Genomic DNA, 27525 nt, shown 5'->3' on the forward strand with positions numbered 1-27525 from the left:
AAAATTCATGTCATTATTATATGATTTTAAAAAAAAATTGATATCTTGAAAAAAGGGCATACATAGGTTACACACTTTAGGGAAAAAAAATAAATAAATAAAAAAGAGTCACGTGATCAAATCTAAAAAAACATACAACGTTGTTGGGGGAAAAATATATTCAAGGAACGTTCAAACAAAGGCACATGATCAAACACACATAGAACAAAAATGTACAAAAAAATCTCACTGAAAAAAAATGTATCTCGGATACACCAAAAATGTACAAAAATCAGAGGCAAAAAAAATGTAACATGGTAAAGACAAAAACCAAAAAAACACTAACATATAAAATTCTCAGATTCAAAACGTCAAAAGTCTACATAAAATCTTGGGGGGAAAAAATGTAACATGGTAAAAACAAAACCCAAAAACCCATAACATAGAAAAATCTCAGATTCAACCAAACATCAACAAGTACATACTAGAAAATGTCATTAAACATACTAATAAGCATAATCCAACTAAGTACTAACTAATTCTTAATGATAACAAACAATCCTAACAAGTAAGCTGCCAAACACTAACGCTAATATCAGTAACCATATAACCCTCTTCTTCTTCCGAATTTCTTGTTCGCGGGTAAACAGTTCAGCTTGCAGGTTGTTGATGTTCCTCAAAAGACCTGGTATGATCCTAGTTGACCGTAAGCACATCGGTGGGTCGACCCAACCAATGAAAGGGCAGTTGCTAGGCTACATTAAAAATAATGGGCAAAAAACACGATTAGAACACACATTTACTTATTAAAACCAGGGTTCGAATTTTTTACCTTAAATGGACATGAATAGAACCTTCTTCCTGGGTTATCGTCGGTCCATGATGTCCGGATAACAGCAATCCTCCCACATGAACACCTTTTCATCTTTTTTGAGAGATAGATGAATTGTATACGAAAAAGAGAGATGAGAAAATCATATATTTAAATATAGTTTGGGTAGTTGGAGATGGAGATAGTTGGAAGCCTGTAGTTGAAATGATGGATCTAATATAAAGATATGAACCAACCATTTGTGGGTCCCATTGTAAATATATCCTTTTGTGAATACCCACGTCAATGTACTTCCTACTTTTTTTTTACTTTTCATTACTTTTTTTAACAAATGGGGCCTACCCCCCCCCCCCCAGGAAAAAGTTTACCACATATCTACTTGAATAAACCAAAAACATAATAAAAAAAATAATAATACATCCCAACAAAGAAAGTAACAACACACAAACTAGATAGTTTTTTTTTTTCCATTAGATATTACACCACAAAAAATTACAAAAACATTAGACACATAAATTACTTCTTAGATAATGTTGATAACCTGATACTACACCTAATTTGTAATTAACCTAAAAACATACATACATCTTAAAAAACAACATAATTAATAAAACACACCAACAACACCTAATTTCTACTTGAGCTTGTTCAATATGAACCATTTTTTGCATTTGCATGGGTTTGCTGGCACATGGGAAACTGATATGTTTATTGGGAAATATGAATCCCACTCAATTTCACTCATCCACGAGACATCATCAACCCAATCGCTGGTTGTGGGATCTTCAACATCTATTTTTTTTTGGGTATATTGTAGGCTCACCCTTGGGCACTACTCTTGGCTCCATCTTGACTGTAGCGTTAACAGTAGGCTCGTTTTTTGGTATTGCTCGCGTCGTAGGCTTCACATCGGGTTCAACCTTGGGGGTCGAAAAACTACTTCTCTTCCCGCAGGGGTGCCCATCACTGGTAAAAATCTTCCTAAGCGTACGTATAGGCATAGCGGGTAGAGGGGTTGTTTCAGGAATATCGCCAACGCCGACTGGAGTCGATGCATACTTTCGAAGTCTCTTGCCAACATTAATGAACTCATTTTTTTCAGGCTTGAGATCGATCGCCTCAACATCCGGAACTTTGGAAACCAAGCATGGCCTCTTGTGCATTGTTATGCTTTGTGTGTGATAAGTAGGTAACAATGCTTTGGGGATATACACATTGGGGGATGCTGAAACTTATTTATAATGAAAAAAATAAAACTTTGGGGGAGGATGGTGGTGATTAGATATGAAAGTAAATGAAAAATTAAATGCATCGCCAGGTAAAAAAAGGAAAAAGTAACAAAAAGATACATCTTGTTGTATGTATTATGTAAAAATGTATCCAGGGCTTGTGTTTTGTAAAAAAAAAAATACAAACAGAAAAAAAAAAAAAAACAAACTACTATATGTGCTTAGATTTTTTTTTTTGTTACTGGCTTTTGTAACGAAAAGGGTCATTTTCTAACTAATTATATACGTAAAATGGATGTAACGACCAAAATATGTAACATGGTATAAAAAAAAAACAAAAAATCCATAAGATTGAAAAATCTCAGATTCAAACACAGCAAAAAATCTACAAAAATACTCATGGTAAAAAAAATGTAACATAGTAAAAAAAAAACTAAAAAATCCATAGCATAAAAAGGTATCAGCTTCAACGAAACATCAACAAGTACATACTAACGAAAATATCATTAGCATACTAACAAGGATAATCCAACTAAGTACCACCCATTTCTTAATCTCAACAAACAATGCAACGTTTACTTCTAACACAAAACATTAGGGATATCATTTCATAATGCAACTGATCAGTTAAACCATAGTCATTAAACTTAAAACCATACGACATACCAAACCCACATACATCCTAACATGCAAACATATGCATGTGCATCGATTTTCAGATAATCTACACATGCAAACATGTGCATGTCCAAAAGGGGTGATCAAAGTTTACTTGCGCTCCACTAAAATGGAGACCAAAAAGCTGGCGTCATAAAAGTTTTCAAAACACGCACATCACACACATCAACATAAAAATACCAAATCAAGTGGACTCCTGACTCGCAGAGCTTGAGTCCTCGTCCTCGTTACCCGATTTGTTCTTGTTCTTCATTTTCTTGCAATTTCTTGAATCATGCCCAGTCACGTACTTCATACAGGTTCGGCAAAGCCTGGGTGTTTTGGGAGGTTTGACAGCAGAGTTGCTCGTTCCATCCTGAGGTGCTCTAGACAATCGTCGGCGTTTGCCGCGTCCTTTGTTCCTGATCCCGTCTGGATTGTCGAGAGTTACGTCCCCATCTAAAGAAACACCAAGCAATTCTTCAACAGCAGCATAGTTATCATTGTTGGCTTTGTCATCAACTGGTCCTCCATTTAGTAACTTGCATTTCAGTTCCTTTATCTGCTCAGCGAAAGAGGAAAGTCCTCCAACATCGCTTCTTAATGCGTCCACACATTCAGTTACGATCTCAAGAATCTGACTTCTCGCAGCAGCTTGTGGACGAGTGTCAACGCCATATCGACTCTCAATAGAAAATAAACTTTTAGGAAGCACGTCCCTAGACCAACGCTTAACAACATACTGGGCCGGGATTCTTTCAATATTGTTTACCCGGTAAACACAAAAAATGTGCCTACACAGATATCCAATACGGATGAAGTTGTTGCATGAACAGGATACCGACTGGTTACTCAACTCAAGTATAACCTATAAAAACACCAAAACACATAATTAAGCTTCTATGAAAAAAAGCATAATGAATAGCTTAAAACAAAAAATGCAACTATAAGGATACAGCAAAGTTACCGTGAATGTGTTGGTTGCATTGTTACGTTTGTCCAATTGATTCACATAGTAAACACAACCATCATCCCAATCCTCCGTGTTTACAATGTAACAAAACAGCTTCCCCTTGTATATCTCTTTTCTTACTTCTGTAGAAATTGCATGTGTATACAACTCAAAAGCATGCTTCTCAATAGCTAGGTCAGTACTGTCCATGAATACACTAGATGAAGTTTTAAACTATGCAACACGTTGCCTGTAACGCTGATTGTCTATCCTAGTTTCGTAACATAGCATGAACTGAACTAGTGTGTTAGCGCTAGAAGAGTTGACCTTGAAGCTTGAGTTAGAGCTTTCACATCTTGATGTAGTCTTCATCAGACAACACATTGGAATGTCACGGAAGTAGGCAGGTACCCATTGGTCCCTAACTGAGTACATGTCATTCAACCAGTCGTGATCTTGTAACCCATATTCCTCCATCAAAAGTTGCCAACGCGTCTCAAATGTAGATGGCTTCATGTGAATACTCCACACCAAACGATGCATCAATGCTCTTAGCTCAGAGTTTTGTAACAGGTCTCCAGCAATCTATACATATGAAAACACAAAAACTGTTAAAATAAATGAAACAAAAAAAAAAATTCTCAAAATAGATTCATAAATTAATAAAACCTTGGTGGGAAGTTTCTTCATAATATGCCACATGCAAAGGCGGTGCCGAGAGTCTGTGAAAACCTCTGAAATGGCAGCTTTCATTGAAGGATCCTGGTCCGTCAGAACTAACTTTGGTTGCTTCTTGTGTGCCTTCAGAAATGATTCAAGTAACCACTTGTAAGACTCAGTGGTTTCATTGAATAACAAGCCAGCACCGAATGTCACACATTGTTTATGATTATCAACGCCTGTGAAAGGAACAAAAATCATGTTGTACCTGTGCGACAAAGAAAAAAAACAAAAGTTAATAATATGTTAAAGGGAAAAAAAGTGCAACTATCCAAAACCTTACTTGTTAGTGTGATAAGTCGCATCAAAAGCTAACACATCCCCAAACAGCTCGTAGTTTATCTTGGAAATTTCGTCTGCCCAAAAAATCAATCTCAATTGCCTTTTCTCAACAACAAACTCATAGTAAAAGTCTGGTAAGCTCTCAGATCTTTCTTTGAGACGATCTATAACAAGTTGCGCATCACGATCGCCAATATAAAGCCTAACCGACTGGCTCCAGTTCTTAAAATCAGTTGGCGTGCCACGTACATTGTGATGTCCACCCATCAGGGACACTAAAACTCTGTGAGAAACAATCGGACCAATTCTGTTCAAACTCATGTTATGGATAAACTGTTTGGATGCAAATGGTAGTTTCCTTGAAATCCTACTTAGGTCACGATTGAAACGCTCAACAAACGGATGATTATGGTGCTCATTGAACCCTACCACTGTGCACGTAGAGCTGCCCTCACAAAACTTAACCAGTATACTAGCCTTGCAATCTGTCACTGTGAAATTACTTTGCCTAATAGTCAAGCTTGTATGCTCTAAAGTATCAGTTTTACGCTTAATCTGTGGTTTTAAATATTTAGTACACCTTATGTACTGGTGAGTGACAACCCCCTTCCATCTCTTGGTTTGCCCCTTACGAATAGAAAACCCAAAATACACAGCATAGTCCTTGTACATACTGAACACATCCTTCCACGTTTCATAAACAGAACCAACAACAGGCTTTAAAACAATAGGAACATTAGGACACCACATTCTAGTCCCATTGGGTGTGTGGTGAACATAAAATTCCTCGTCCGCATGAACACCTAGAAAAAATGTATTGTTTAATAAATTATAACACGTATAGGTTAAAAAACAAATTTACTTGTAACATGAAACCTAACAAACTGATACTGTAGTTTCCAAAAATACAACATTAACACGTTTTCCAAAAAATTCAAATAAAACGTGGAAGTACATTTTATTGATGACGCCAAAAAGTGTAGATGCTATTGCATTTTTTTTATGGTGACCATATGTCATACTTTGTTAACGTATCCTTACTAAATTATTATTATGGTATGCGATAGTGTCACCTTTTCAATACATACTATCATATATAACCTAACCATAGTACCAAGTTCAAGTCCTTTGTTTCCAAAAAATATAAAAACTTAATACAAGTGTAACGACATGTTTTCTAAAAGCTTGTTTCCTAAAAAAAATGGTTACACTTGTTTTTACCTTGAAAAAAAATACCACATTTTCAACCAAACTACCCAAAACATCATCTGTTTATAATAATAATAATAATAATAATAATAATAATAATAATAATAATAATAATAATAATAATAATAATAATAATAATAATAATAATAATAATAGTAATAATAATAATAAACTACAAACATTAAAAAAAATGGGGTGTTACAATAAAACTATAGATAAAAATTCATGGTTTCACATAAAACAATGACCTGTGGATAGCAACTGAGTAAAAGTACAATCTTGAACACCATCTTCATCATCATTTGGTCCATTTTGATTCAGAAGTGAGGCTACACATAAAAAAAAATATATAAGCAACAAGAATCCAATGTACATCTAAACAAAGAAATCCTTAATTTACACAACAGAAAAAAGAAAGGAACCAAAATGAATCGAACGAAAATCTACACAAGCATTTAAAGCTGTACATTTAATGAAACAGAAAATAAAATCACTCACGTGGAATCTCTGAAGAAATAGGTTCAGGATCTGGTGAAACTCTACCCTCACCCAAAGCGTCTTCATCTTCATTAAATGCAAAATGAAGTGAAAGATTATGTGGGACAACATTTAAGGGAGAACCGGGATCATCATTGAGGTTGGGTAACTCCGTACCGCCGGCAACAGTTCGATGTTGTTGGCTGTTCGAATCAGCCATGTTAAATGCAAAATCTCTTCAATGGTGAGTAAGGATTCTCTCTTTAACACATTCTCTATGGTGTGAATAAATGAAATGAAAAAGCTGATGAGATGGGCAATGAGATATGATATTGGAAGGTTGTGAGAGTAAGAAGTGAGAGAAGATGAAAGTCTACAAAGTACTATATGCATTAATGAAAAAGCATGACAAGAAGGAAGGTTGGAAACTAGGAGAAAGTCTGCGTGTGCAGACATCACCAACCCCATCAATACATGTCAAAAATGAAACATAGAAAATTACTATCATGCCCTTCTTCTTTCAAATAACAATTTAAACGTGGATCAATCCTAGCCACATATTAGAGTTTTCAGGGTTTAGTCAACTGGATTGAGTTTTCTCATTATAATTAGCCTATATATATATATATATATATATATATGTATATATAGGGTAGGGATCCTATACATTAATCCAGAAGTGTGAGAAGTATATTATAACACTATTTAACACCATATAAATACCGTATAACATTATGTAACACCATATAACACTATGTAACACTATATAACACTATATAACAATATATAACACTATACATCTATCATAGACATGCTATGAGACAAAATAGTATTACCCGGTGTTTATATGGTGTTATATAGTGTTATATATAGTGTTATAATACACTTCTCACACTTCTAGATTAATGTACAGGATCCTCTATCTGTATATATATAGGGTAAGGTTCATTTGATAACCATATTATTTATTGTGAGAATCATGAGAACCAATATGAACAAACCTAAAAAAACCTAACCCCCCACACCCACCCCCCCCCCACCCAAAAAAAAAAAAAAACTTAATCCTACACCCCTCCCCCGCAAAAACCTAACCCCCCCCCACCCAAGCTAAAATGCTAAAAACTAAACCCCCAAAAAACAAAAAAAAAAAAAAAGAAACTCTAAAAAACACACAAATTTTTTTTAGCTAAAAAGCGCTACTTTTAGTAGGCAAAAAAAAGTTTTCTTTAAAAAAATAAAAAAAAAAATTTGTTAACGACAATTAGCGATTTTTAGCTAAAAAATATTAAATTTTTTTTGTGTGTTTTTTAGATATTTTTAGTTGTGTTCACATTGGTTCTCGCGGTTCTCCCAATAAAAGGTGGTTACTAACGGATCCTTCTGCTATATATATATATATATATATATATATATATATATATATCTATACTAGTCGTTTACCCGCGCGATGCGGCGGGAAACATATCACTTAGGTTGGTAAGTTTATGGCTATGTACGGGGCAGTTCGGTTTTGAGCCATAACCAAAACCAAATTCGCGATGCAACGGAAAACACAACACTTGTTAGTAATTCTAAGGGTGTGCATGAGAAGGTTCGGTTTAGGTGGGTCATAACTAAAATCTAAATTTTCGGTTAAAGTACTCTCGTAATCCAATATGTTACACTACAAAATAAAATTTTTAAAATTTTGGTAAAATAAATACTACAAAGAGAAAAGGGGACACCCATTTCCCCAATGAAGTTTCGCCCATGATACTGTATAGCTCTTCTATATAGGAAACAAACAAAATCTTGTACAAACGCATCTATGATTTTATGATATAAAATAAATTCTATACAAACACATCTGTGAGTAATTTTTTTACTTCTCGTGTATGCCAAAATTTCGGTACCCGTTTTTTATGAATTTCGGTACCGATTGGTATCGAGCTCATCCATACTGTCTTCAACCCACTTATCACAGTTCCATGAATCATTTTCTCTATGTATATGATTTTCTTGTATCTCCAACTTATATTATTAGATTTAGAGTTTTGTATTTTTAATTAATTTATTATTAAAATTGTTATGTACATCTACATATCAGCCTAAACCATTCCCCAAACACTCATCCAGTTATCACCAAAACCAAAAACAATTGTTGAGCAAGTTACTAAATGTATAAGTGTCATTGGCAGAGTGGACATATTACATCATTGTACTCGTTTTCTGTTAGATTTTCGATAGTGTCATTTTTCGTTGATTCTAATTAAATATATTTAATTTAATTTAAAACAATACAAAATGGGAAGACAATACAAAGATTGTAACGTTCCTTGTTTTCAAATGTGTGGTTTAGTTGGGTTACACATGACTAACTTATGAAATTCTTTTGATTTTGAATATGTGGCTAACCATCATAAAATTATGTGTCAACTAAGGTGGTTTAACTCTGTAGTAATGTGCCCAGGTTTCAGCGGGATATATATTGTAGGTCGGTTTTAGTGGACCCGCAAAACACTTCCTTGTGAAATCTTATGTAAATAATTAGTGTATTATATATGTGATTACAGAACACTCAATAAAAACAACTTGGAAGGTTGAACGCATTATAAACAGACTTTGGCCGTTTTCCAATCCATATGACATAGACCCGTTTTAGCTATATTTCAGTTATTTGACCCGTTTGACATGAAACCAAATCCAAATCAAACCGTTCAGACATTCAGTAGTAAGTAACTGGGGTAAAAATGATGCCTCAAGCTTAAAAGCTACGTACACCAGTGTATGCAAGTGGTAACGCATATAAGTCCATTCAGACAACTGTAGATTAACAACTTAAATAGCAATTTGGTTCAATACTTACGAATGGGTCATTTCAGGTTATATTTTATCTCTAATGGGTCACCACTTACAACTAAAAAAAGTAGATTAAAAGGGAAACGGGTCAAAAGGATTAAAGACTCATGTTTAAAGCAAGCTGGACAACTAAAAAGGTCGGACTTAAACACGCGTTTCAACCAATGAATAAAATACTTACCTAAATATTTAGCGGCACTCATTTAACCAATTATAAACTTGTAAAAACTTAGGAAATCCCATTTCTTTAAGGGGGAGATCTGAGGAAACAATTGGCAGTAAACATAATAAATTAATCTACACGTAAACAAATAGGTTGAAATTGCCACATGAGACATGCCCAAATATGGTCAACCTAACCAATGCTACCTCGCAAAGAAAGTGGAGTAAAAGGAACTAAGAATACCATACTGAACAAATAGATCTTGACCTTTAATTATAATATTGAGTTTTTATTGGTTGAAGTAAACAAACGAAATTCGCCCAATCTCGATTTCAACGTCTCAACCCAAACAACAAATCCAGTATGTTCAAAAACTCTTTCATGACTTAAAAGTCAAAACTCAACTGATACAAATCCAGTAGGTTTTAAGCACCAAACAATTAACACAGATAAAAACAAAACAATTCAGTTTTTGAACCAAACAAAGTCTAATCCAAAATCCACCCTACAAAATGCAAGTTACGTATCCTCCAGAATTATAAAATTAGGAAAAACTTAAAATGGAAGCCCCAAGATTTCAAATAAAGTAAAATCTGAACAGAACTTATATATCATTGGGAAAGGCTAGAACGTCATACTCTGGTCACCCAAATACCTGCCGGAATCCTATTGCATCACGGCCGTAGATTTCCATATCCACCTCTGTTGCCTTCAGATTTTGCACTTTATTTTGTGCAATTTTCTATAAAATTTCATAGCAACACAACATACCGAATCTAGCAACACATTAGAAGTCTTGCAATCGCGATAAATCACTTTTGCTTTCGCACCATGAAGAAAAGCAAGTCCTTTAGCAGCTCCTAGAGAGCAACCTTTAACCAAAGACTCCACAATAATGGTTGAAAATAAGATCCTCCTAAATATCAATCATACAAAAATATGATAACTTTGTATTGTTTGTAAGTAGATCCAGAGATATTGAAATATAACAAACTCACTCCTAAATAAGTGACTTTCCAAGCTCCCACAAGGCATGAATTCGTACACTAAAAGCCGTTGTTTGTCCTCCAAACCCGATCAATTGTATGAGATTCGGGTGCAAAAGTTGCCCGAGATAATTCACTTCTGCCTGCAAAAACCGATTGCAAAAGTACAGATGTTGATGAACCAAGAAATCTTGAAATGGGAAAATAGGCAGGTATGTGGGTTGGATGATGATGGGTCAAAATGGGTCGGGTTTTACCCAAGAGGCATTTTGTCAGATAATTCAACTTTCTTGTTCATATAGGTAGTATGACAAAGGTTACATTATTTAAATAATAATCTAAAAACCTACATATTTTATACATTTGAAAAAGCATTTGAGCTTCTTTTTAAGTGAAAGAACATTCGACCCGTTTGTTTTTTTAAGTGAAAAAGCATTCGACCTGTATCTTTTTAATCAAAAAAGCATTCGACCCGCTTCTTTTTAAGTGAAAAAGCATTCAACCTGCTTCTTTATAAGCGAAAAGGCATTCGACCTGTTTCTTTTTAAGCAAGAAAGCATTCGACCCGCTTCTTCTTAAGCGAAAAAAGCATTCGACCCGTTTCTTTTTAAGCAAAAAAGGTTTCTACCCACTTTTTTAGCGGTAAAGCATTCGACCCGTTTCTTTTTAAGCAAAAAAGTATTCGACCCGCTTCTTTTTAAGTGAAAAGGCATTCGACCTGCTTCTTTTTAACTGAAACCTCTATTAATTCAAGCCAATCATGCAACACATTAATTAAACTCTCTAGAAAACCTCCTTTTACAGTAACATATGCTATTTAGATATGAGATTCTACCTCTTTTTAGGCAGGACACAAGAGACAAAGCTTCCCCTTGTTTTATCTTGTATGAAATTTGTTTTTATGTATATCACCCAACTTCAACATTACCTAAAACCACAAGCCATAAACTTAAGTCAATACTTATCACAAAGCTAGTGAAAAATAACAACAGTTTGAACAGTGTATTGTAAAGCAGTTCATTGTGCAACTATGGTATTATTAATCATGAGAAAACGGAATTAATGTAGCAATGTGTATCACCTTAGGCCTAAAATATTCATGAACCTAAAACGTTGTCACTGGGCAGAATCCATATTTATGTCTAGTAGCTCTGACAAATTATAGAAACCCCTAAAAATAAAGAACACAAACGATGAATTAGATACGTGTCTGAAACAAAATATGATATGAATGATTAACACCTTTGCACATGATAAACCCATGAGCAATTGTGTGAGTTTTCATCAATCCTCATCTCAATTTCTCAATCTCCCATAAATTATCAACATCTCCTGTAAAAATAACAAACATAAATGTCTTACTTTCCAAGGCCAGACTCATTTGCCCATAGAAACGGTGTTATATACATTTTTAAATATCAAATCTTGTACAGTTGGGCCTAGCAGCACCTCCGCCTTCTACTTCTGAAAAAAAACAGCAACCAAAGTCCCCTATTTTACCTGAAATTGAAGAAAATAAATGATTTACTGGTGTTGGTTCTTACCTTGTTGTTATAGAAAGCTTGTTTATGCCATATATCTCCGGAATCTCTACTTACCAAACCCTTGTTTTCCTAAATTGAGCATGCAGTCGCGACTTCCAACCAAACCTCACCAATAATCTAGTCATCGCCACCAGAATATGAAATCTAGCGGTAACCATCTCCGTTTTTGTCGGAACCCTAGATCTTAACACCCTAATTGTCACTGCCGCTGTAACCAAAACTAAAAAGAGAAAGCTAGTGATAAATTGTAAGATTAATCTTAAAAAAGAAACAAAATTGGATGAAACTGTACCGAAAGTGAAATTTGAGAGGAGGTGACGGTGCCGAAAGTGCCACGTGCGAGAACAAACCTGCAAATCGGTGGGGATTTCTTCAAATCAGTGTTCATAAGTTGCAAATCGAATGGGATTTCTTCAAATCATCGGTGTTCAACACAAAGAGGGAAAAAGCCTGAGATTTAGGTGAAAAGAGGAAAAAGCAAGAGAAAAGGAGAGAGAGGCGTGTAGATTAGATGAAGAAAAGAAAGATCTGACAATGGGTGTTTGAATTTTGAAATCTCGTCCACAAATTAGATATCCCGCCCAACAGAGTTCTGTGTGTGTTGAAAAGGTACTTTCAACACATTTGTGCTTAAGATGTTTGTACAATGTGCTTTAAATGCTTGTACAATGGTAAATGACCATTCCTGTCCTTCCTATATGCTTATTAAAGTAGTATATATATATATATATATATATATATATATATATATATATATATATATATATATATATATATATATATATATATATATATATATATATATATATATATATATATATATATATATATATATATATATATATATAGGGGAAGGATCCACTAAAAAGTGAATTTTGCCTAAGTAGCCTAAGAAGGATTGTGATGATGACATGTGGCACTCCTAATAAGTAGAAATGAAGGGCATTTTGGTCCTTATAAATAGGAGCGGAAATGACATGTGGCACCCCTTTTGTTTTTTTAAGAATATAACAAAAAAATCTAGTACAAAAAAATCTAGCACAAAAAATCTAGTACAAAAAATATAGCACAAAAAATGTAGTACAAAAAAATATAGCACAAAAAAATCTAGTACAAAAAAATATAGCACGAAAAAAGTCAGCAAAAAAATGTAGTACAAAAAAATGAGAAAAAAAATTAAGACAAAAAAATTCAGCACAAAAAATTTAGCACAAAAATATAGTACAAAAATCCAGCACAAAAAAATGTTATACAACATAGAAATACAACTTATTTTAGTGGGTTTTTTGTCTTCATATTTTATATAGCAATATGGTCTCAAATTAAAGATAAAAAGACGCTCGATTTTACGGTGAAATTTTTATGAAAAAATAATGTCGTATAAAAAAGTTATGAACGTTTAAAAAATAGGGGTGGAATATGCATGTGCCTTGCATGTGGAGAGAGAAAGTCCATAAATAGGATTTTCCCAAGATACCCTTACACTCCTTTCTCCTACACTTTAATCTTAACCACTGATTTGAAAAATGAATGGTTAAGATTCCTTCTCATCCTACTTTGGCAAAATAAACTTTTTATTTGATCTTACCCATATATATATATATATATATACACACACACACACACACTAGCCATTTACCCGCGCGATGCGGCGGGAGTGGCGATTTACGATATGATACTCATTTACCGTTAGTTTATTAGTCGTCTCGTGATATATTGTATAGCAGGGTACCCGTGCGATACGATGGCAGTGACAATTTACAACGTGGTACTCGTTTCCTAGTCAGTTTATTAATTCTCTAATACTCTTGATGTATTAACGCATTGTATAGTACTTTTGTTAGTTTGTTATTTGTATATTATTTTACAAATGTTTATTGTTTATTTGTTGGGTTGGTTCAGTCATTAAAGAACGTCATCAGTATACTATTTTACAAATATTTATTTTCTACTATTTTACAAATATTTAATTTTTTTGTTATAGTTGTTATTGTTTACAAATGATCCTACCCTATCAAGTTTACGTTTTTTTTTTTAATTCATCTACTTTTTTTAACAGTTATTAAATAAGATAGAAAAATAAATTCATTAATATTAAAAAATAAAACATTACATAAGTAAGAACGATTTCACCCACTTGTCGTGTCTGCCTTTCTGCTAATATGTGGTATGAAAGGTTATGGTGTCAACCAATAAACTATTTATCCGCGCATATTTTTTATTAATATTCAAGTAAGAACGATTTAATCGTCTAAACGCAAAATAGTATATGAATATCACAACACTTTTTAGCAATATAAACAGTAAACAAATATGTTTGAGCAATACATGTTCTTGACAAAAGACCAGCAAGTCAAAATTGGTGTAGGTCATGTAAATATGGTTGGGCTTAACCCATCAACCCTTTTTGTTCATTTATTTACTTTCATAAATTATATTGATACGATAAATATGAATACAAAGCTACATATAATAATCCATATAAAAAATTAATAGTCGGTCATCTTGTTACACCCTTAAAAGAATAAAAAAGACATTGTTAATATAAAAAAAGGCACCTTGAGTAACATATCTGGAGCATTGCGAGGTAGAATAGGCATATATGATCCTAGATTTAGAACATCACCCACTGAATTAGGAAGCCCATCTTTACCCATGCTTATGCGTAATTATTAAGAAGCATTCTCAACATTCTGCTTTCATCGTTAGAGGATGCATATACACATTCATGCAGCAATAATTAACTCCAATTCATATAAACTGACGGTACAGATACAAATTCACGGTAGTTGACACTAAGCCTTTGAACTAAGTAAACTGACAAAACGGATACAAATACATAGATTATAAAGCTAATATGAGGATCAAAATTTAAGTTATAAATAATCTGAAAACAGTTGCAAAATGAACATGCTAACCTTAAGCCCCAATAACCGCCGGAGTCATGACTACCATCACCAAACTCTGATGTCCGCCACCAAATCGCCATTAACCGTTTCGGTTATTGATGCGGGTAGAGGTCATCATCCAAACCACATGTCCCTAATGGGGTGTAGACGTGTAGTCAAATGGGTCAAAAGGTTTAATGTCAGCCAAAGTATATTTTTAATTAATAAAACCACATTAATCATTCTATATAATCATATAGATTACTCCAGGGATACAGGTTTGTTAATCCCAATGGCCATCAAATAAAAAAACTAATCGAAGAATAAAATGTTTTCTAAAAATAGCTATAATAAGACGATGAAAGAAAGCGAGAATGTACCTAATTGAGGCACTTCACATGCCACACATTGTCTTTCAAAACTACAATATGATGGTCATAGAGGTGCAAACTACGAAGTTCTTCTCTAACAGACTCTATGTATGCACTATGTTTAGTCAAAAATTGGATTGCAATAACCTCCCCAGTAGCCTTAACGGCTAGCCCCAAAACAACACGTGAATCACCAGCATTTGCAACGTAAAGTCTTCCGTTTGAAATCACACCAAACAGACATCAATATTCAATAGCAGCTACATGCGATTTCACCACCATTGTCAAGAAACAATCGATACAAACCCTTCTTCTGTCGCAGCTGCATGATAAAATGCCTCTATTTTTTATCTTGCATCTCCATATGTTTTTAAACTGAGCAAATAAAGTGAAGGTTGATTATGCTTTGCCTTGCATGGGTTAAATGTGGAAACTTAATAAAAGTAGGGAAAATGAATACAGATCCAATGGGTCAAAAGTCACGCAAAGTAGATTCACAATGCATAAAACCTCTTAAGTGTATTTTATTTTAAGTATTAGATTATCATTAAAGGACAATAGATTTTCAATCATATTTGAAGATAAGGTAAAATACAAAAATTGTTTGCGGTATTTACACGACACATTTTGACTTAAATTCAAATTATCTATTTTTACCCCCACCTGTAACCCGCCCATTTGCCACCTCTAACGTAGAGTAAAGTTCGGTAAGTATTCTAATTGGTAGATATAACTTGTATCTTTTATCTGTACCTTTAATCGGTGCTTAACCTGAGCTGGAGGAGCCATCACATACATCAGAAACACTTAAGATTACATGTGTAGCAGCAGATAGCTTACTTTGTGAATGCTCTCTAGATGCAAAACTCATCTGAGTCTGATTAGTCGAGGCCATAAGGTTTTCCAAGTTAGCATCTAAAGACGTTTGAAGTGTCTGAAACAGCCGTGGATCATTGGTTTAAGTTTTTACCCATAAAGTTAAAATCTATAATAAACTATAACAATATTTCTTTCTTTCTACAATACACACCGTGACCAGGTTTCTTTAAATATGTCATGCACTCATGCTGAATTTTATCTCATGACCTTTTCTCTATAACTAAAGCATAGTTAACAAAGATCTTTTGATTCCAGATTAAGTCTAGTGTAGTGTAATTGTAACCACACCAAGAAAAAGAAATTCAAAAGCATCAAACTTTTTATTTTACACATATCAAAACCGAGTATCCCCCCACCCCACAACAACATTGATAGACAATGTCACATTGACACAAAAGAAAATATACAAATTCTTAACTATGATCATTTTTTTCCTACCTTAACCTCACATAATGATTGCCCTGCTTATCTCATTTCCATTATCAAACTGATCTCCAAATAACATCATATATAACCAGATTATATTATAAAAAAGAGCTCAACCAAATAAGATTTTGATCAAAATACTCAAATTAGTACCATGTAAACCCAATATTTGTCTGATTTTGACTTGAAAAAAGTCTTAGTCCACATTCCACCAGCACAAAGAGCGTGACCTGCCATTTGGGCTCTATTATGTTTTTGAAACAATGGAGGTCTGCTCCTGCAGCCAACCTATAACATAAACACAAATCCTAATTTCTAGTAGTCCTCGGAGAAGTTCCAAATTAGGGGAACCGAGAAACCTACCATTCGATTTACCCTCATTATTGCTATGAAACCTAGCCTCTCTGCGAAAGCAAAAGCAAAAGAAAAAACACTATTAAAATTATAACCAGACCTCAATTACTGGACTATCAAATTTTTTGATTAAAAAATAAACACTTTCGCTGATTTAAACACCGTATAGAAATATCAAATCCGATTTAGTTAAGACTCATAATCACAACATTAATCAAGAAACCATTATGAATTCAAGAAATCATGGTAAATAAGATATTTGCCCACCTGGGTTTGATGAACTGCAGCCCCAATTTGAAATCGTAGTGACTTTGTGATGCTCCAAAATTGACAACTATAATTAGGTGAATCCAAGAAAGCTGCTATTGTATTGTAGAATCAAAAGATCCTTCTGCAATCAAGTTAGCTTCAAACAAGGACAGTCTTTCCTTAGCCCATCAAGAGCAAGTAGATGTTCTACAAACAACTAAGAAAACACCAGTTTCTGTACTTTCATCCAAGAAAAAAATGAACAATAAAGGTACCTGCAAGAAAACACCATCTGTACTTTCATCCAACCTAATTATGGTGTTAATGGCATCATTAGCTCTATCCCATAGGATTTCAAGATCCATATACTCTGCCTACAATTAACATTTAACAAAAGTAGAAAAAAAAATACAAAAGTTAAATCAGATTCTCTTCACTGTCTATTTCAAACCAAAAGTGCCCAAAAATCCCAAATCCCTTTTCATATTTTCCACATAAGAAATCAAATCACCTCAGAATTTGCTTTAGAATACATGATTTCTTCAGCTTTTAAAACAACATTTGGCAGCTTATCTTTCCATTCTTTGCTCTTCCTTGTTGCTGAGCTATTGATCTCATTCACAACCCTAATCAAACAAACAAACAAAACCCATTACCAAAAAAAAAAAAAAAAACTTTTGGGACAAAGTTAGAGAAAGAAAGAGTGAATAAGAGAACCCCTCATGGGTTGAACATCACAATGAACAAAATGCTAAATCAAATCAAACCAAACCTGGTAATAAAGATGAACAGAATCAAAATCCTCACAAGTAAACCCATTATCGTACGCTATACCACACAATGACACCCTGAACATCAGTTGAAGTGATACACAACCAAAATAAACCACAAACCCTAATACGGTCAAACTTTTAGACCACAATCAACAACAAATCTTACCTTTAGTGTTTGAGGGCCGCAGATTTAAAATTCTCAGGTGCAGGTTTTCTAAAGATCAACCGGCTGGCTACCTCCAACACCTGATCCGCCAATAAAAGCCGGAAATCAGAACCAAGAGGTCAGAATGTTCATCGATCTGTTGAAACTTCATAGATCTGGTGAAATGTGTTCCTGAATCGCTAGAGAGAGAGAGAGAGATAGAGAGGAGCAGGGAAGCGGCGATTTTGAAAAGTTTCGAAATGACTCTCAAAACCCTAATCTGATAGACAGGATGTCAGGATGTATGGGAAGTGAGAATGAGCGGGGATTCAAATTTTGAACTAAAAATGGCCGCTCAAAATTTAGATGGCTATACAGCATGTGTTGAAAAGAAGGTTTCAACACCTTCATGCTTTAAAGGTTGTAAATGGGCTTTAAATGGTTGTAAAATGATAAATGACCATTTCTATCCTTCCTATATGCTTATATAGATAGTATAGATATAGATATAGATAGGGGACCGCTAAAATGAAAACCACCTCAGTTGTAAGAACCATGAGAACTACACCGTATGGGGCAAGTTGGACCAAAAATTTTATTCATAAACGTAGATGCGTGTATTATAAACACATTTGTAAAAAAAAAATTCAAAAAAGATGTCGTGTGTGTAGTTTTGAGCACCACAAGTTTGTGTTTACGGGTACCATAAATTTTAAATAAAATACGGTACCCGTAAACACAAACTTGTGGTGCTCAAAACTACACTCATGATATTTTTTTTACAAATGTGTTTATAGTACACGCATCTACGTTTATGAAAAAAAATTTGGTCCAACTCGCCCCGGATCAAAAAGTTCTCATGGTTCTTACAACTGGAGGTGGTTTTCATTTTAGCGATCCCCTATATATTATATACATACATACATATATATATATATATATGCATATATAGGGTGGGGGTTTTAGAGTGAACACTAATGTATTTTCGAACTGAGTGAACAAATCCTGGCCATTGATCTACACCCGTGTATGGCAAGGATCTCATCATCAAATCGTAAAATACACTAGTGTATTTCAACATCAAATCCTGGCCATTGATCTACACACGTGTATGGCCAGGATTAGTTCACTCAGTTCACAAGCTACTCTAGTGTTCACTCTTAAACCTAATCCTATATATATATATATATATGTATTATTAAAGCAAAATAACATTGACTATGATGTGGCATTGCTCTTGATGCAGAGAATTAAGATTTGAGCGGCAAACCCTTTTCCTCATCCCTTCACCATTTTGTTAAATTCTTTAATATGGAAAGGCCAATCAATTCTCAATCAGTTGAAATCTTCTCTAAAATTATGAATACGTTTCCATTATTATGGCTTATAAAATGTTTATGTTTACTTAGAGAATTCAAAAGCCAACTGGCTTCACCTATTTCGTCTTCTCTTCATCAGTCCTCAAATCTGAATCATCCGTTAGTCTGTTCTTCGGCTGCCTTACTGCTGCTCCGACGATCTCCAATCTCTTCCAGGTATGCAAATACTTCAATCGTATTGCGGTTTTCTGACAGTTAGGGTTCATGTGACGTTTCGTTGATTGTAGTTTTGAATCTGAACGATTGTGTACAACTTTTGTGTTTAAAACATAAAATCCAAATTTCATTTTGAGTTAACGGTTGTCAACCCCAGGTATCTTCATCTCCAATTGTGATTGTAAGCTACCGATACTCTTAATAGTTTTGATTTTTAGTTTTAAGGATTATAGATATCTTCATCTTAACAGAGTGGCGATCTAGGGTTTTGTTTAGTAGTCTATCGAGCAGGTTTTTTTAATCACTTTTCCAATTCTGTTAATCTGTTGCAGGTGTTTTGTTTAACGAACAGCCGGAGGTGGTGGAGGGAGGATGGGATGAAGGAGACGAAGAAGATGCCAACGAGATACTGGAATAACATAATTGGTGAAATGGTTGTGTATCAACTAAAATCAGACCTGAAACCGTAAAACAACGATATAGTTGTTTACATGTGTGATTTGATGTATATGTGTTTGTTCGATTTTTTTTTTCATGATTTATTTTGCACCAACTCATATTAATAATCCTTGTAGGATAATGTGAGATGTTCTCCAACTCATCTTACTAGTTTTTGTAGGATAATGTTCATGTGTAGAATTTCTATCGAGTTAACTTTTTGATGGCGTAAGTGAAAATGTTGTAGCTATTTTTTCTTTACGTATGTAAAAGGTGTTGGAAAAGTCCATCTGTTGTAACCGTTGCCAACATGAATAAAGTAAATAAACCCCACTCGGATGGTTGAAAAATCCGGAATTATACGCAACCGGACACTTTACGTGGTGTACATTTAATTGATTTTATCCTGAATTTGCACATAAATTATTCCTATTTAGTTATCCATTTAACCGAATTCAGGCATTTTTACAGGTCATCCCTGGGTTCAAGTTGATGGTGTGGCCCCCGAAAGTAACTGTGTGTATTGTGATACGGAATTCATAATATAGATAAGATAGGGTAGGCAGCTACGTGACACGGACGAGAACTTTTGACTATACTTTTCAGGTACAATTTTGTGCGTAATTTGCTTGTTTTAACTATTTTTTGTGTGTGGATTTTGCTGTTCACTTTTGTGCATTAATATTGTTATTATGGTGTTTCTAGGTTGTATATCACATATACTGTAACACCCCGAAAATATGAAACTTTATATTAAAATTATAAAGTATAAAGTAAACAAAAATAAACTAACTAGGAATAAATGACCTAGTTAGTCATAAGTCTAGTTGTTACAAAGGAACTTGGTTAAAAACCCTTTTGGGTAACTCAAGTAAAGATAAGGGACCAAAGTGGAACATGTGCTAATTAGTTTTAACAAAACAAAAAAAATTAACACACCAAAACACACACTCGGTGTGTTCTGGTCGCGCACAAACACAGAGCCAGGAGAGGCTCCCCAAGCTCAAACCCTAATTATCAAGAATTGACCACATTGAAGGCCAAACTCCGTTCGAAATCGAAATCCAAGCATAGAATAGTGATCTCCTCAGTAAAGGGATCGTAAGATATGTAAAATTCATTGAATAATTCCATCAAAAATTCTGGATGAATACTTAAAAAATTCAAAATTTGTGTTGCATGATTGTTGTTTGAATAGATTTGGAATGAAATTGTGACTAGGAATAAACCCTAGTCAATTACTTGTTGAAATTTTGCTTATTAATTGTGAAACGCATAATCACCAATGAAGGTGTTAAGTGGGTTATGTAGAAGTATGTTAAACACTAGGATTATGATTGTTATTTTAGTGTAATTCGAGTTCTATTAAGTGATTTCTGAATGTAAAATGAAAAATTGACATGAACATGCTTAATGGGTGATTAATTTTGGTTACATAATTAGTCACGAGCTTGATTTTAAACTTCCAGAAATCATGCCCTTTAGGTGTTTGTAGAAATGCCTAAAAGAAAGCCTAATGTTGAAAATTTGATGTAAAAACGCATACTTATATGTTTTGGCGAATTATGTGTGTAATGTTAAGAAAGGAGTTCTAAACGATTCGTGGTTGAACTCTATAGGCAAGGAAACTGGGACGTCGAGTGGACAAGCCGGTGGTAACACGCGTTTGAAGGGAGCACTTTGAAGGTACGTAACTATGGTTTCGTTACGTTATGCTTGACTAAGTATTTTCGTTAGTAGACTTTAAATTGGCATAATATATGAAATTGGTATTTAGTTGAAGTGACAAAGATCACTGGATAAATAAACGGGTCAAATATTGGTTAGAATAAGTTTGGTGTGTTGTAAAATGGTGGTTTCCACTAGACAACCAAACGGGTCGAACAATGGTTGAATTTGTAGTGTTGAAGTGACTTAAACGTCACTCATTAAATTTGAGTTATAAAAGTGTAAACCACGGAATGGATGTGATATGCTAAGGTTGACAAGCCCGGGAATGTGTAATTATGGTTAAAATCCAATGTTGAGGAATTATGCAAGTACATAACTATCAATTCCATTACTTAGCTATAAAGATTGTCTAGTATGTTTTGTAAATAATGTTGTAGTGTGACAAGGATGTTTGATGTATCATAGAAGTGACGGAGTTCACTCGATAGATCAAACGGGTCAATTTGGATAAACCTTGGTGGTCACCAAAGTGAAGGTTTTCATTTGGCAACCAAACGGGTGAAAACTATGCCTTAAATCAATGATGTATGTAGAGACTTGAAAGTCTCGTATTATGTTAGTGTTAGAAAACAACACGCCGATAGATTGAATAAACTAAGTTAAATTTATGAACCCGTGATAATGGGTCAAACGACTAGTAATCACTCACAAGAGTTGCATAAAGCGGCATGCTCGAAATATGAGAAAAATGAGCATGAAATTCTATTATGAGCGTAAAACGATGTAATGGTATCGATATGCCAAAGTTTACAAGCCCGGGGAACGGGTAATTAAGTCTAATATACTATAGAATTGAATGATGAAAAATATGCACACATAGCTAATGGGTCGGATAATCAAAATAAGGAATTGTGAACCATCCATTCATAAATCGGGTTTCGTAATGTGAAATTTACATGGTTAGATCCGTAATTTTAATACGGACAAATATGAAAAAGAATCGGCTAAAACGGACATGTAAATAAAAAGTTATGCAATTTTAAAGTTGAGATTTTTGGAAAATTCGGAGCTGGCAGAAATGCAGGAAATCAACCTGCACCCGCTGGAAATTGGGTTCCCCCGCAGCACGCGACAGGGAATACTAGTTCTGGCGTGACACGCGAGAGGGCTCGCGGGGCGCGAAGGATTTGATGGAGTCTGTCGCGTGGCGCGACAGACCAAGAATTCAAATTTTATTTTTGTTTTCAATCGTATGATATTAGAACCTGTTAATACGTATTTTATTGACGCCAAAACTAACAATTATTGTGGTTTTGACCTTAGGTGATGTTCGTCTCATTCCGGATGCCGATTAAGCAAGTATGCAAGAACCGAACACAAACTTTTGAAGCTTCGGCGATAATTTAATTTTGTTTTAGATGATGTTTTACTTTGTAAACACTAACTATACGTTGCATGTTTTAAACTAGTCAGTTGGAAATTTTAGAACAACTTAACTATGTAAACTTAGTTTCTATAACCAAGTTTTGTAGTTATGCATTTTGGCTTGGAAAATGCGTCTTTTATATTAAAATCTTAAATAATGAGATGGGTGTTACAAGTTGGTAATCCGAGCTCAAGGTTGTTAACAAAGTGTGTTCGGTTGAAGCTTGATCAAACATCCGGTAAGAATTAATTGCTTTAGTAGACTTATTAGAATATTAGAAAAAGGAAATTTGATTTGATGTGCACGGGAAGTGCGTGTTAACACACTCAAACCCGTAAAGTGCACTAAACATAAATGGTTTAAGCAAGTGGTGAACCTGACTAAATCAAAATGAATGACGCATATGTTATAAAATGAAATGTTTAATAATGAGTATAAACATTTTAGATTCACGATGACGGATAAAGGTAATGATGATACGGTGCCAATAGTCACTGAACAAATGAAAGAAATGTCCAGTGTAACCGGGGGCGAATTAACGTCTCAATTAACTGAAGAGATGGAAGCTAAAATTTCTGAGGAAGTCGGAAAGGCAGTAGAAGCTAGTCTACCGCAGTTTGTCGAAAGACTACAAACCACAATCTTGCTAGTGGTGGAGGATATGATAACTGAACTAAAAGACAGTCTCTCACAAGAAAAAGATGACGGGAGAGAGTGGGATGTGGACCCAAGACCCGTAAAGAAGCCAAAGCCTAATAAAGCTTCTAAGAAAGGAGTTACAAGAAGGGGGTCACCTCAGTGTAAATTATGTGGAAAAACTCACCAGGGCAAATGCTACTTTAGAAACAAACCATGTCCTATTTATGGAAAAATGGGACATGTGGATGCAAATTGCCCAGAAAAGGTGTTAGTATGTTATAAATGTTATAACCCGGGACACAAAATGTCTGAATGCCCGGAATTGGTTAGAACCGAGGACATAGCTGGTGCAAAGTCTGATACCCCGAAAGAGAAGGCACGGTCTTCCCACATGACAGCCGCAGAGGCTAAAACTGAACCTGATGTTGTTTCAGGTACGTTTCTTGTAAATTCAATTTTAGCACAAATTTTATTCGATACAAGTACGAATAATAGTTGCAGATGAACATATATGAGTAGTGAAATGAGTGAATTATGTAAAGGAAATATATATATATATATATATATATATATATATATATATATATATATAGGGTAGGGATATGGTAAAAAGTTTCTAAAATGTGAGAAGGGTAAGAAGGGTTTTAAACCATTGGATATTTGATCTAATGGTTGAGATCAATAGGGTATAAAATGTAAATTATGTTTTAATTAGAAGGACCTTATGTAAAATTAAAGGGCAATAGTGACTTTTCCAACGTTTCAAGTATGGTAACCGTTTCAAAACCCCCCATCAATCTCCTATAAATCAGTGAATTTATGGTAACTTTTTCAAAACCCCCATCAATCTCCTAAAAAATCAGCGAATTTCTCGTACTGAAATAAATTCTTCGATTTCCTTCACAACAACTTTTTATAACACTATAAAGAACAGTATATTACATGATAAAACACTATAGGAAGATATAACACTATCTGTTTACTGTAAGACACTATACATAAATAAAACACTGTTGATGGGGAATAAAACACTATGAAAAGGAACAATATATTACATGATAAAACACTATAGGAAGATATAACACTATATGTTTATTGTAAGACACTATACAGAATAAAACACTATTGATGAGGATAAAACACTATGAAAGGAACAGTATATTACATGATAAAACACTATAGAAAGATACAACACTATCTGTTTACTATAAGACACTATACAGAAGAAAACACTATTGATGGGGATAAAACACTATGAAAAGGAGATTAAAGATACCTGTACATAATATAACACTATTGACTGGGGAATATAACACTACAACAAGAACTTACCGTAAACAATTAAATGTATAGAACAAATCGAATTCGAATCACATCCCTAGTATATCGCCTGATATTTTTGGCAGTTATCTTTGGAAATCAATTAATTGTTAAGAATGGACAATTACTAATATACCCTTTTGAATTAATTAAGATAAGGGACACTTGTCATTCCCAAATTATTTCTCACACTTCTCACAAAAGTTGGACTTTTTATAGGATCCTCTACATATATATATATATATATATATATATATATATATGTATAGATATATATATATATATATATATATATGTATATATATATCTATATATATGTATATATATATATGTACGTATAAGAAAATAAACAATGACGAGGATGTGAAACCGAGGTAAAAGTAATCTCGATAAATATTGTAATGGGAAGAAGTGTGCGACACTCGAACCCGGGAGTTTAATGACGTGAATAAACATTGAATTGGGAAGGAGTGTAATTACACCCAAACCCGGAATTTGCAATAGTAATAAATGGCGAAGACAAGGTTATGGACTTGGCTAAACTAAATAATACATGTAGAAGCATCGTTTATAACAATAAATGATGTAGATAAATTTCATGCAACGATAAGGAATAATAAAATTAAATGAATTAATTTTGTTATTTGTTACAATAGGATTAAGGTTAAAGATGAGAAATTAAGACTCGGACCGAAAATATCCTCGAGAAAGAATCTATATGGACGATACGCATTGTTCGCTACTATGAATAATAAAGTATCAATAAATGCAAATTTAGAAACTTGGGTATGGGTAACCATCCAAGTAACACATTATTAATCAAATCCTTTTGAGGAAGGAGGATGATCACAGTGATGAATGTGATTATATAAAAGATAAGTAAAATAAACGCTATGAAAGTGTTAGAATAAGCACGTGTAAACCACAAAAGACATATAACAATAGCAGTGGTTTTACCAAATAAGACTTAAGAAATGGTCCTTCGGGACATTAGAAAAAGAAACAGACCTAAGGGTCGCTAACAAAAGAAAGGCGGATCAAATAAGTAAAATGCTTGATAATAAAGGTAAACGGAAGCCGGATAACGGGAGCATTGTGACAACTCAAGTTTTCAAGATTTCCATCTTTGTTTAGTTGTTTGTTTGCACGACTTGTTTGCTTTGTAACCATACGTGTTTAATATATGTTGAGATGTTATGAGACTGTTGTGTTATGTATTTAGTGTTATAAACTTGTGTTTGGTTTAACTTGATGACACTTAAGGTTTCACACTAGTAACCTCGACGAAAAACCTTCGACGAAAGAACTTACGTTTCGCCGCCAACAAACACGACGAAACAAGTATGTTTCGTCATAACTCACACGACGAAACAGGCGTTTCGCCGGCCCAGTCTTTCGCCGAAGCCCATTAAGGGCCCAGTTCAGTTACGAGTGCATATATTACGCACACTGTTTCATTCGTGAAACATTTGACCAAATCGAAACCCTAGAGCCCTCCCTCTCCCTATTGACGACGACTGTGTGTCCTCGAAGCTCTCTGAATCGATCAACTTATTGTTCTGTTCGTCGCGGTTAGTATTTAACCCTTGCATGATTGATTGATTGATAGCATAGCTAACTGTTAATCGAAGATATGATTCATCAATGTATGTAATGCTTGATCTTATGTTTGGATCCCCTTTTGATTGTTGATGATGATTATTATGATATGTATGAACAATAATGAAGCTCGTAAACACTATTCGGATTATGTGACGACAAAATGTTGAATCTGTTAACGTTTAGGGTTCTTGTTGTAGTAATTTCGAATAGGATGTTGTTCAATGAGATAGGTTGATTGATATTGTGAATCTTTGAATTTGTGTTCATGTAATGATCATTGTATGTTATAGATCGTTTAAGATAAATGTATGGTTTTGTTGTGATTGAATGAATATCATATGATTGTCGTATGATGGTGATCGGTGTTAGTGTGTAACGGGTGTTCAGAATGATTAGGGTTTCTGTGTGTAACTGATAGCACAACGTAACTGATGCCTTCCGACGAAACGCTGATGACGACGAAACGGATGTGTTTCGCCGAAGGGTAATCACAACGAAACGGGTGCGTTTCGCCGATGGGATGTACGACGAAACAGGGAGTTTCGTCGAAAGGGGATTATGACGAAACAGGGGAGTTTCGTTGAAGGGGTTCACGATGAAACAAATGTGTTTTGTCGAATTATTAAACATGCACAGTAACTTGGTTAGGTCTGTTAAGGGTTAACTGGGTTAGTTAGCTGTTGTTAATGATAAGCATGACTTGCCTGAACTTGTTTAGCTGATAAATGCTATGTGTTTGTTGTTACTTGCAGGTATGTGATGATCTTGCCTGTTAGTCAAACATGTGAATGTCAACTGATTGTGTGTACGTGCAACTATAGGATTGGATTGAATTATTTGTGAGCGAATAATAATCTTACCGAGCAAACCAAGGTGAGTTCACACTTTCTACAAGGCATGGGATTCCCAAGGGTTGGGAATGGGTTAAAGAACTAAAACGG

At 34.3% G+C, this 27525-nt stretch overlaps 1 protein-coding gene and 2 long non-coding RNA genes across 7 annotated transcripts; all 3 read right to left on the minus strand.

Moving 5' to 3' along the window:
* Nucleotides 1–2902: 2902 nt before the first annotated feature.
* LOC110933593 lies at nucleotides 2903–3859 on the minus strand. Its single transcript, XM_022176809.1, has 2 exons — nucleotides 3665–3859; nucleotides 2903–3565 (listed from the first exon to the last, which is right to left on the minus strand). The coding sequence occupies exons 1-2, from the start codon at nucleotides 3857–3859 to the stop codon at nucleotides 2903–2905; spliced, it is 858 nt and encodes a 285-aa protein (XP_022032501.1).
* A 5931-nt stretch (nucleotides 3860–9790) lies between these two features.
* LOC110929011 lies at nucleotides 9791–12399 on the minus strand. Its single transcript, XR_002586778.2, has 6 exons — nucleotides 12161–12399; nucleotides 11869–12088; nucleotides 11406–11656; nucleotides 11160–11252; nucleotides 10337–10467; nucleotides 9791–10254 (listed from the first exon to the last, which is right to left on the minus strand). It is a non-coding gene; the product is annotated as an uncharacterized LOC110929011 (long non-coding RNA).
* A 1921-nt stretch (nucleotides 12400–14320) lies between these two features.
* Nucleotides 14321–18276, minus strand: LOC110929012. Of its 5 annotated transcripts, none has more exons than XR_002586783.2 (9): nucleotides 17975–18276; nucleotides 17808–17863; nucleotides 17547–17661; nucleotides 17054–17409; nucleotides 16796–16836; nucleotides 16586–16720; nucleotides 15881–16061; nucleotides 15137–15502; nucleotides 14321–14910 (listed from the first exon to the last, which is right to left on the minus strand). It is a non-coding gene; the product is annotated as an uncharacterized LOC110929012 (long non-coding RNA). The 5 variants fall into 5 exon arrangements; XR_002586782.2 differs by having other exon boundaries at nucleotides 17808–17883; XR_002586781.2 differs by having other exon boundaries at nucleotides 14321–14685; nucleotides 14787–14910; nucleotides 17808–18276.
* Between the last annotated feature and the right edge of the window lie 9249 nt (nucleotides 18277–27525).

The sequence above is a fragment of the Helianthus annuus genome, chromosome 3 (genome assembly GCF_002127325.2).
Source record: "Helianthus annuus cultivar XRQ/B chromosome 3, HanXRQr2.0-SUNRISE, whole genome shotgun sequence".
Classification (NCBI taxonomy): domain Eukaryota; kingdom Viridiplantae; phylum Streptophyta; class Magnoliopsida; order Asterales; family Asteraceae; genus Helianthus; species Helianthus annuus.

Excerpts from the sequence above, each read along its gene's own strand:
- LOC110933593 (XM_022176809.1), bottom strand. The coding sequence starts at position 3,859 with ATGGACAGTACTGACCTAGCTATTGAGAAGCATGCTTTTGAGTTGTAT. Across the intron at positions 3,566-3,664 it reads ATGCAACCAACACATTCACG|GTTATACTTGAGTTGAGTAA; the intron begins GTAACTTTGCTG and ends GTGTTTTTATAG.